Consider the following 12,488-nt stretch of genomic DNA (forward strand, 5'->3'; position numbering starts at 1 on the left):
ATGGCCATAGGCACCAACGGTGCTCATCTGAAAGGACAGACATACAATCACTCAAAGTTTGCATTTTGCCCCATTTTCTCCCAGGCAAAAAAGCTTAACTACCGCCATGAAAATAAGATGGGGCTTTTCGTTTATAGACGACCCTTCAGCACACCGAATTTCTTGACTAGCTATGAAAAAAAATGTAAATTTCGCTTTGAATGTTATTGCTATTCAATGCAGTAGGTTGAAAGATAGCAGTCTCATATATATCAAACTTTTAGCCAAAAAAACAAAAAAAACCCAACCATTGGTTAAAGTGACCAAGTTAAAGTCACCCACCATGTTTTTGGTTGATTTCATTAGATGATTGGTAACATGACAAATCTCATGCGAGCTCTTAACGGCTACTCAACAATGCCTTTGATTTGGCTAAGCATATTTACTTTTCCGTTGATTTTCTTTTTCCATTTTCTTTTTTGGAGGCTCTGGCGGAGTGTTCGGGATGAAAATACTGAAGGTGCTCAAGCTGCTCAGCCCCCGCAGAGTCGGCCACTATCATCCCAGCCCAGTGTGAACGTGTGCACTGTGCTAAGGATGATCTGCTTATGACTTGAAAAAACATAATCTATACTTCAAGTGAGAAGTTTGCCTTCCTAAAAAAAAACAACAAACAAGACACATTACATTCAAATGAAGACAACACCTCAAAGCAAAAAAAAAAAAAAAATCATCCCTTCAGGCTCTTGAGGATTTGACAGCGAGCAGCTTTTCGGCGTCATCTGCTGCAGCCTTGTAACAAAGACAATTTACTGTACTTCAAACAATCAATACTCACTAAGCTCATAGTTTCAAACATGTTCCCCAAGAGCTCATTTCATGCTCCAGAGTCTTTATTATAGTATCCACAGCATAAAATCAAGTCCCATGATTTCTCATATCTCTTGCACTTTCATCTTAAAGTACTGCTTATCGGTACAACAGCGAACCTATTTCATCACATGCCAGTGGAATATTAAAAAGAGGATTAACACCATGGCCCTGCACAGCATGCTGGATATATATGAGCTACCGGCCTTCTTTTTACCTACGTCACACATGCTATAACTCATATAAAGCTCGGACAGACGCGGCTTGGACAGGTACCACCAGCAACAACCTGCCTTTATTTTAATTGTGACATTTGTCATGCAGAGATAGGAGAAGGCACCACTGCGCTAGTGAGGGCAATGACAGGAGCATCCTAAGAGATCTGTGCCAGGCTTTAAGGGTCCCCAGCCCTCCTACATGCACAGATAAGCTAGCAAGAGGACACGTATACAGAGGAAGTAATGGGGGGAGTGAAAAGAGGATTAAAACATGCAAAGGACTGAGAGATGAAAACATTCCATTAGCCTATCTTATCCAAATACAAGGGCAGATTAATTTGCTCGGCAAGCGCAAAGGAACATTGAATGGATTTTATTTAACCCCCGCCATCATTACCATGCTTTTCCAACATGGTGAAAAAGATGGACTTATTAAAGATCTTTTCTGTGGATTCTCTGCCTTTTATGATTTTATGTAGTGCAGAAAGACAAGAGGGGCCCATAATGTTGCAAGGTCACACGCACACACACGCGCACACACACACACACACACACACACACACATATATATATATATATATATATTTCAATATAGATGTAGGGAAAAAAAGTTTAATACATAGCAGTACAAGCTTGTTTTGTGCATCACGCACTCATCACTTAGCAGCTGATGAGTGCACAACGCACAAAACAAGCTTGTACTGTTATGCATTAAACTTTTATTTCCCTACATCTATATTGATATTCCGCTCCTCATTTGTTGAGCACTTTTATCAACACCATTGACGGTTTCCGAAAAAAAAAGATACATATATATGTATGTATGTATGTATGACTATGTAACCAAGTAAACAAACAAAAAGGTTAAACATAAATTATACAACAGCCTGTCTGTAGAAGTGTGTTGTAAGAGAGGACGGTTCAGGCTCCCAAGGGCACAACGGATCCAGAGGACAACTTTTAAACCACTGTTGGTTTTTAGCCTGGTCTTGAAAGCAGTCACAAGGACCTCGTTTTAGGTGCTCATTAGTACTTCCTATTAAATTTTGTGACAAACTAGCCTGCTTACATTTTTTGGTCTTGTGCAGAGCTCTAGGGTGAACTGGTTTTCAAACAAAGCCCAACAAATTACTCTTGACATCAGATTGGTATAGAACTATTTTGGCATATGATAATTGTCTGGTGAACGCTCCTCATCACATTTGACGGGGTCACCACTGTTACAGTTTCCCACTGTGCCCTTTTATATGGGTCTATATCAGGAAATAATTCACTGTTGTTCAAAAGCTCAGCGGCAGTCAGTTCTAGTGGCACTGGATGAAAAGATGATAAATGCATGCAAATATATGGAATGGGGTCTACATCAAGAACTCTCTGATGGTGTCCTGAACGCCACCTGGGACTGGATGTGAGACTGTGAATGTGTGTCTATGTCTGTACATGTGGCCGTCTGTGCGTGTGCGTGTACACTAATAATTTATAGTATAATTTGAACTTTAAATGTCTGTCCATATAGGCCTATATTGATGTCTCTGTCTCAGCATGACCTTGTGTGTGTGTGTGTGTGTGTGTGTGTGTGAGGTGAAGAGAGACAGGCAGGTAGAGAGCAGGTGAGACAGACAGAAGTCTGGGGGGGGGGTGCTGGCGAGTCATACATGTAATTGTGAAAAGAGTTTGACAGCATACAACATATACAATACCTTTGTGTATCCATGTCTTTGAGAGTTTGTGCATGAGCACTTTCTAGGGAACTTGTTTAAAGCACTGTGAAGGACACACCGTCCTTACATGCCCTCCCGTCAACATCACATGGACCCATATTAGCTCCCACCCCTCTTTGAAGTGATGGGAGCGCCACTATCCTGACATTAGACGGCTTCTGGCAGTGAAAGGAGGGCGAGTGACTCGAGGTCAGGAATTAGAGTGAATAGCAGCCACATCAAACAACCAGCGGGGAGCGTAAGGACAAAATTGATCACATGTTCTGCTGTATTATTACCATGCCAACTGAAAGCACACAGTGATCTGAGTTTAAACTTTCAGAGCGATTTGTCTTCTGATGGGTCTACCGCCCAGTGTATGCAGTGCACTCAGCAATTGTACTCTCTGTGAGGTCCTTTTTGCATCATGTGTTGAAATATACTGTGTCACCATGACTCTGAAGTTACAATGAGTGTGCATTTTCCAGAAGTTACGATGAGTTTGTGAGTTTGTATATCTGCACGTGTTTCGTCTTGTGACAGGAACAAAAGAGGACAGTCATTCATAAAGACACAATGACGAAGCTATTTTGCTCAACAGCTACAGTAAGATGACTAATGGCAGCACATTTTGGACGAGTCGAGGCACAGCAGCAACAGTGTGACAACAAAATATGTCAGTTTGGATGTTGGGATGTTTTAGCTCCTTTGGAGCAACTTGCAGTGAGAGTGCTGGTAAGGGTTAAATGTCTTGCCAAAGGGCACTGAGCAGGATGCTTAGCTACTGATGGGCTCATTAGTTGCTGTGAAAAATCAAACCAAGGATCCTCTGCTCTAGTTACACGACTGGCTGGCGACAAGGCAACCTAGTTGTATTACATTCTGTTTCTTGCAAGGGAATTTTGGCTTCTCCCAGATTCAGTGTGAGGTGAATCTAATGTGGCGGAATGGGCATCTTGGCAATGAATAGCATCCATTGAGTCCACAAGATCAAACTCACTTCCCCTCCACAGGGATCCTGCACATCTCTCCCTTGGGGCTTGTGTGTGTGTGTGTGTGTGTGTGTGTCTGTGTGTGTCTGTGTGTGCGTGTGCATGCACGCACGCGCGCGTGCATCAGTGTGCATTTGCAAGGGCATTCGTGTGTATTCATGCTTCTGCATTTATTTGAATACCTCAGTGTGTTGACTGCTGTGCTTGAGTGTTGTGAGTGGTTGTAAAACATTCACCTTTTGAGTGTTTGCCGGGATGCTCAACCCTACTCTTTCCTCAAAGGGAAAGTACACATCTTATCATAACTCAAATAGCTAACCCGAGTCCACACCTTGTTATAACTCATATAACTAATCACTAACCCACTACTTTTGACCATCTTGATTTTTGAACGTGACTAGGTCTTGACCAAATCTGTTTTCAGATTAAAAAAAAATCTTGGATTTCCTCTATTAGCTTTGATCTGGAGCGAGACAAAGTGGTGCCACTACACTGCCATGCTTTATAACACACACACACACACACACACACACACACACACACACACACACACACACACACACACACACACACACACACACACACACACACACACACACACACACACACACACACACACACACACACACACACACAGAAAGTCAAGAAGATCCATAGCTAAGCTGACCTGAAAACAATGATGTTAAGCTAGAAATGAAAGCGGTGTGACCTGCTCGTTCCTGCGAGCACACAGTGCACCTCAGTGCCTGGTGACAGTAATATCAGTGCGAGATCTCCCAATGAAGAATGGATCTGTAATGTCATTTATCTGCAAGCCCCTGCTAATGTTCGCTCCCAGGAAAGCATGAAATTGAGATAACAGCTACCGACCAATCGAGTGTCAGTGTGCCTCATGCCTGGCTGAACTGATGACGCGATGATAAGGCCACCGGATCAGAACTCATGCTACGTCTTCAGATCTCACAGGCTTCATTTATCTAAGCACACTGTAGCATATTTGATGAAAAAGTAGGTGAGTATTAGGGTAAAATCAATACCCAGCCAATTGGTTTGCTGCTTATTATTATAGAGCTTCTCATGAAGCTTAGTGGGTCATTATCAAGAATAGCACAATTTCTCAGATTTATACCATGAATGAAGGCCTTTTAGACTTTGGTCAATGAATGCGGAAAGCTTTAGACGGTCTTAAGGGGCAACACAGGATTTCACAAAGACCTATAAATTCTGCTCTTTTTTTACACAAATCGCATCTACTGACTTTGGATCTAATAATAATAGATCTAATAAGTCTTTAATACTGTCAATAAGACTTCAATCTGGTTTAGTATTTGACACCACATGACTCCAGTGTTAAAAATGTGCCACTTTTGTGTAACTTGTGGAAAAAGTTTACGTTGATTTTAAACACAACATGTGGTTGTAGCTGCACACATTGACAAAGGCATATGTTGGTATCGCTACATCTTCTGTGACATTAATACAAACTGTACTCTAAAAAACAAGGCAGAGGGGTCAAGCATCCTTGTAAAGAGTGCACAGTCAAAATTTATCTGGGTAAGGGATGCACGGGAAGAAGAAAGAGAAGAAGAAGAAAGCCACTTTATCTTGTAGTTGTACAGGTTACAATGAAATTTGTCGTCTGCATTTAACCCATGCTATTGTATAGGAGCAGTGGGCAGCTGCAGCACCCGGGGACCAACTCCAGTTCTTCTTTCCATTGCCTTGTCAGGGACACAGGTAGGAGTATTAACCCTGACATGCATGTCTTTTTGATGGTGGGGGGAAACCAGAGCACCCAGAGGAAACCCATGCAGATATGGGGAGAACATGCAATAGCCAATATATTACGGTCCCACTTCCCAGTACTTGTTCACACTGTAGAATTTCAAATAGAGGAAGCACTTCTGTGCCATCCTTTATGTCATTATTGTCCCAAAAGTTATTGCTATAATATGCCCATACCGAACAGCTCTTCTCGTGCCCACTGGCAACCAGTAACACCTATCATGTACCAGCTGTATTCACACTGCACAACAAAGACTGCAAGATTTTTCTTTTTTCTGTTTCCATTGTTGATGTCTTGTACTGTCTCGGTAAAGAACAAGTACTCAGTCAATCAACTGCTAAAATAAATAAATGGCAAGAATACATATGAAAAGGGTGTCTGGACTTTCCAGTTTCCTTTAGTTGAAAAATTAACAAGGACATACAGTAGTCGTCAAACTTTGGAAGCAATTTCAAGTCAATAATTAAATGTTGCACACAAAAAAAGTCATGCAAACTGAGTTGTTTCCATCAGATGTGGTTAAGCGAATAAAACCCTGAATGCCTTACCATCCAACCACAAATGTCCACAGTTAAGAATAAGAAACAGGTGATCATGTGATCAAATTGTATTCGCACTTCTATTATCTTTTAATTGGATGAAAGCATTTCTATTGCAGTTCATTACATTTCTTTTCACCAGGTAGATGTTTATCCACTTCAAGTGAATCTACTTTTTGTGAAGTGTAGGGATTTTATTCAGCATTTGCCATTTCGAGATTTTTATTTTTTTTTTGTATTCAAAAAGGCAACATTTGTGTACATTTGTATCAGAAACGCGGTTGGTGTCGAGCAAGTAAGGACTTTGTGATTTCGGCATATGCACTCAGCAGGCATGAGGCTTATGAGGGCATGTTTCACATAAGATAAACATAAACCACTGCAGGAGGAAAAATGGAGCTGAGTGTAAAAATCTTGACTGGGATTCCTTGAGGGCTGTTCATTTTTACACAACACGTGAAAATGTCAAATGTTTTAAACATGACAACTTTTCTTTTTCAATCTTCTCAAACCTCGCTCTTTTTTCTTTTTTTTGACCCCAGCCCACCTTTAACCCTCCCAAGATGGACTAAGCTTGCACATTGTGAGCATGCCAGTGAGGGAACTAACAAGTTCCTTTCCACATCAACGAGTTGCTTCACATCTTAAAATAACAGAGATTAGCTAAATTCTTTGTGAATGAGGGTCCCCTAATGAGGGTGACCTAACATAACCATGTGTGACCCAAAATACCTTCCCCAGATAACATGTGACTTATAACCCACCCTTCCCACGTGTGGCTCATTCGATCTGCAAACCATGTCCAATCATCTCGAACAGCCACACATGACAGGAATGTCAGGGGTCCTACCTTGAAGTCGCAGATACATGTCACTGTGTCCCCAATTCTGAGGCACTCCCCGTCAAACTTGCACGTGTTCGTGTCGCACAAGAACAAATCCGTGTCCCGGTCGTCAAAACCTGGAGCACAAAAGCAAAATCACACATCAGTGGTGAAGTGTTTTTGAATTGAACGCTTCATTGAAGGCTTTATGAGCCAAACCACATCTTTGGTCATTCATACATGAGTGATGTGTAGTTAGTCATAGCTTTCTCGTTGTGGTAAACTCGTTTTCAAAACACCTCTGTGACTAATTAGGCAAGACACATAAGAAGGTTTCCCTAAGCCGAATTTGGGTTAATGCCATGTTATTGTTAACATATTATGCCCCAGAAAGGCACAAGTATGTGTTTTGAGTCAACACATCCTTTTAATCAACTTCTGCACCAACTATAATAAAAAAGTGTTTTGTTCTCAAAAATGACAATGATCTGCAAAATGTGACACATTCTCTTCCAAAATTGAATAAATGAATAAATAGAAAATAAAATTCCACCAAAATTAGGCTTGTTACCTTTTATAGAATTATAACTGGGTCATCTTAAACAATACTTGACAGAATTACAACAGATTTTGTTCATTTTAAGGTTATTTTATCTTATGGCTAAGGTCTTGATTTAAACATTTCTCCTGCAACAAAGTTCTTATTTGTTTTGCACAACAAGGCTGATGCCTAGACGACGTCTGAGGCAAAAACTGGGATATGATCCAATACAGGATGAGTTAGGGATCTCGAATGACTCCAACAAAACATCCCAAATCCAATAAAAGAGTCACATGCGCATGAGACTGTAGAGTGAGCTTGGGGCTATTACTCTACCTGAACTCAATGCCTACAAACTGCAGCCCCATGTCAAATTAGGTTTTAAATTTCAAAGAACAAAGGTATCACTTTGATCAAACTAAAAGTGACAGCAAATGGGGAATCTGGTCTGCTTATGCAGTTGGAAGTCGAGTCTTACATATACTATGTAACGCTGTATCGAAGATACTGACCCCGTAATGAGGAATTCTGGTGCAATATAGGCTCGTCAAACTCATTAAAGGACTCAAATGCGTGCTAAGAACAATAGTGCAGATCCCCGCCAGGCGACAAACCAGCTGAGGAGTCAGCACTCAATTGCGATTTAAAACAGGTTTCTCAGAGGTTTTTAATCACCGCAACCACGAGAAGTCCTTCATCATACAGTCATAACTGTGCACAAAAGGCTGACAGGCCCGGTAGTATGCGAGATTAGCAGCGGACAGATACACGCACACACGGACAGAAAAAACAGAGTTTTCCCAGCCATTAAAATACTTTTGCACAGCGCCCGAGTCGATTGAACAGGAAATGGGGGAGGGGGAGTTTTAATATGAAGCGCTCAAGCTAAAATAATTGTAACCTACAAAATGACTCACTGGCCGATCGCCAGGGGGTTGGCCTCCTTTAGTCGAGCGGTTGGCGACGTCGCCTCGTAGTGCAGTACAACCCCAGATGGAATCTCTCAGCGTGCGGAAATTATGCTCGGTTACATGGCGAGAGCGGCGGGATCCGGAAGTGTCCGGAAGCATGCAGATCCTCAGAAGTCTCTTCGGAGCGCGGGAATAACGAAGCGGGAGGGCGCGCTTCCGGGAGCGAGTGACTACTGTAATTTACAAAAAAGACTCACTTGTCAGTCGAGCAGTTAGCAAAGTCGCCTCGTGGTGTGGCGCTACCCCGGATCGGATCCTGCAGCGGGCGGAAAAATGCTCGATTACATAATCTATTTAATAAAAGCCTTTTGCCTGTCAGCCTGTGAAGTCCTGTGGATGTACACTCTCGTATGAATGCGACTGTAACCGGTTATTTTCTTGCCCGGTGCGGGAGTCGATACGGTGTGTACTGCACCACAAGGCGACATCACTAACCGCTCGGCTAAAGGGTTAGACTCGTTAGCTTGGGACTAACGTGTGTTATTACTAGTTTACACCAGTGTTTCTCAACCGGGGGTCCGCGGACCCCTAGTGGTCCATGGTGTAATTGCAAGGGGTCCGTGAAAATAAAATATCTTTAAAAAAAGATCCTATGACATTTATAGAAATAGGATTATTTTACTCAAATGTGACAGACCTTTATCTACCTAAACTATAAAGGGTAACAGGACTTTTTTCTCTAATTATATCTGTTTCACAAGTGTAATTTATTGTATTTTAATAAGAGATCTCGCTCCCGTTTGCATTGTTAAAAGTTACTGCATAAAAATTCTGTTGTTATATATATCTGAAAGTTACTGAATACATATTCTGTTTTGTTACATACACTCACTGGCCACTTTATTAGGTACACCTTGCTAGTACCGGGTCGGACCCCCTTTTACCTTCAGAACTGCCTTAATACTTCGTGGCATAGATTCCACAAGGTACTGGAAACATTCCTCAGAGAGTTTGGTCCATATTGACATGATAGCATCACGCAGTTGCTGCAGATTTGTCGGCTGCACATCCATGATGCGAATCTCTCGGTCCACCACATCCCAAAGGTGCTCTATTGGATTGAGATCTGGTGACTGTGGAGGCCATTTGAGTACAGTGAACTCATTGTCATGTTCAAGAAACCAGTCTGAGATGATTCGAGCTTTATGACATGGCGCGTTATCCTGCTGGAAGTAGCCATCAGAAGATGGGAACACTGTGGTCATAAAGGGATGGACATGGTCAGCAACAATACTCAGGTAGGCTGTGGCGTTGACACAATGCTCAATTGGTACTAAGGGGCCCAAAGTGTGCCAAGAAAATATCCCCCACACCATTACACCACCACCACCAGCCTGAACCGTTGATACAAGGCAGGATGGATCCATGCTTTCATGTTGTTGACGCCAAATTCTGACCCTACCATCCGAATGTCGCAGCAGAAATCGAGACTCATCAGACCAGGCAACGTTTTTCCAATCTTCTATTGTCCAATGTTGGTGAGCCTGTGCGAATTGTAGCCTCAGTTTCCTGTTCTTAGCTGACAGGAGTGGCACCCGGTGTGGTCTTCTGCTGCTGTAGCCCATCTGTCTCAAGGTTCGACGTGTTGTGCGTTCAGAGATGCTCTTCTGCATACCTCGGTTGTAATGAGTGGTTATTTGAGTTACTGTTGCCTTTCTGTCAGCTCGAACCAGTCTGGCTATTCTCCTCTGACCTCTGGCATCAACAAGGCATTTTCGCCCACAGAACTGCCGCTCACTGGATATTTTCTCTTTTTCGGACCATTCTCTGTAAACCCTAGAGATGGTTGTGCGTGAAAATCCCAGTAGATCAGCAGTTTCTGAAATACTCAGACCAGCCCGTCTGGCACCAACAACCATGCCACGTTCAAAGTCACTTAAATCACCTTTCTTCCCCATTCTGATGCTCGGTTTGAACTGCAGCAGATCGTCTTGACCATGTCTACATGCCTAAATGCATTGAGTTGCTGCCATGTGATTGGCTGATTAGAAATTTGCGTTAACGAGCAGTTGGACAGGTGTGCCTAATAAAGTGGCCGGTGAGTGTATATCTGAAAGTTACTGCATAAGAATTCTGTTTTGTTAACTATACCTAAGTTACAACTGAAAGCTCTTATTTTTGCCCCAAAGAGTGAATAAATGCTATAATGCAATTTAAAATGCAGTTTCTACTGTTTCTAGCAAATTGCAACCCCCCCCCCCCAAGATCAGGTGGAGGGGTCCTCAGGGTAGATCAAAAATACGCAGGGGGTCCAAGACCCCAAAAAGGTTGAGAACCACTGGTTTACACGACCAAGTCTAATATCAACTTGCACTTTTCAGGAATACGTTTGCTATACGACCATTTTGGTCTAACCCTAACACTGGCTTTATTGTCATAATATAATAAAGCTGGGTAAACAGTTTATGCTCGTGCATACACGACTGGCATCTAAGATTGACCCAGGCTGCCTGATTCTTGTCGATTATGCAGCACTTCCTGTTTTGACTGCAACCTAGAGGAAATTGCTCCTTTATAACGTTCAATTTTTTCTTACTGTAAAAATTAATTAATAACTTGTATTCATGTCAACTGTAGATGTGAGTCGCCCATGCGCGCGGTTGACTCAGATTGGGCAGCGACCGAAAGTAGTTTGTTGGTCGAGCGAGCTAGAGAGTGAATGAAGAGAGGGAGCGGCGACAGCGAGAACATTTTTGGAAGGTTTTTAATCACCGCAACCACGAGATGTTTCTCATCATACAGTCATAATTGTGCACAAAATGATTCAGGCTGATATGTCCAGAAGTTTGCAAGATTAGCCGTGGACACACACACACACACACACACACACACACACACACACACACACACACACACACACACACACAATTTTGTATACTGTAGTGGTTATGGGGCTACATAATTCCCCTTATTGAGCTAGAAGGAACGTTAGTTTACAGCTGCTGTTTCCTCGGTTCGGGTTTACAGTGACACACTTCCGCTGCGCGGGTTTTGTTGTTGTTGTAATGGTGGAAGGAATAAATGGTGCACGTTGTGTAGCCGAAAGACAAAGTTGTCACGACTCCTGCTTGAGCTCCTCTACAATACATTATTAACCTGGCGAGGATAGCAATGTATATAAACTATCACCGATAGCTAAGTATTACTTCCCTGATACTACTTTTACTATATATATAATTATCATTATTAATTTATTTGATAGGGACGATACAAGTAGGCATTGTTACATCATTTAAATAAAGTGTAACCAATACAAAGTATGTAGGACTTTTACCCATAGGTAATTTGCAGAGTTTGTCCCTGGTTTTGAGAAATAAAACACATAACACAACACTCTAATACAGGCATAGAGACTAACAATAAAACAGACATAGACAAACAACTACTACAAACAGTAATTAAAACAGCAATGGGTAATTACATATAGTTATATATAGTCACCACATAATCGACTTAATTCTAGTGTGTTGAATTAAAAGCGGTTGACTGAGATCAGTGATCATAAACTCCAAAGGCAGCTGATGGTGCCAAGCTACAAAGTTGAATTCAAGCCATTTTGAAACTGATACAGAGTTAAGGCCCCTGCTTAAAGCCAGTGCACTTTGAAGACTTTCTTGAAGGCTAACTAGAAGCAGATCCAACACCTTACATAACAACTGTTATTTTGCCTCTCAATTAAGGTAATTAACTAAAAACCTCACGGAATTTACAAAGACATGCTTTAATTATAGCTTCAGAGGGTAGCTTTAGGGCACAATTTTTTAAAGCATATTTATCGAAGCGTGAAGCAAGGCCAATAAGCCCAGAAGGGTTGGTGAAAAAGTTGAGCCAAGCCGAGTTTGAACGTCAAGGATGAGTCAAACAGCAACTGATGTGTTTTCGAATCCTTGCACTGTGATAACGGGCACTACCTGATCCACTCCTATATCAATATATCTCGATATCTCCTCTCATATGTGCAAGTGCATACAGCCATGTCCTTGGTCCCATACACTAGATGTATAGTCATTCATGTAAGTACTCACATGCAATGGCCTCACTGCTTTCAGTTTGTGATATGGTTGGTGTT

General features: G+C 42.0%; 1 protein-coding gene across 1 annotated transcript in view; it reads right to left on the reverse strand.

The window, feature by feature from the left end:
• tmeff2a (transmembrane protein with EGF-like and two follistatin-like domains 2a) overlaps positions 1-12,488 on the reverse strand; it is a 105,499-nt gene that overhangs the window by 76,913 nt on the left and 16,098 nt on the right. Inside the window, exon 2 of the mRNA XM_056289977.1 lies at positions 6,935-7,044. Within this exon, the coding sequence (XP_056145952.1) occupies positions 6,935-7,044 (110 nt within the window). The remainder of the gene's footprint in view (positions 1-6,934; positions 7,045-12,488) is intronic.

The sequence above is a fragment of the Lampris incognitus genome, chromosome 11 (assembly GCF_029633865.1).
Source record: "Lampris incognitus isolate fLamInc1 chromosome 11, fLamInc1.hap2, whole genome shotgun sequence".
Classification (NCBI taxonomy): domain Eukaryota; kingdom Metazoa; phylum Chordata; class Actinopteri; order Lampriformes; family Lampridae; genus Lampris; species Lampris incognitus.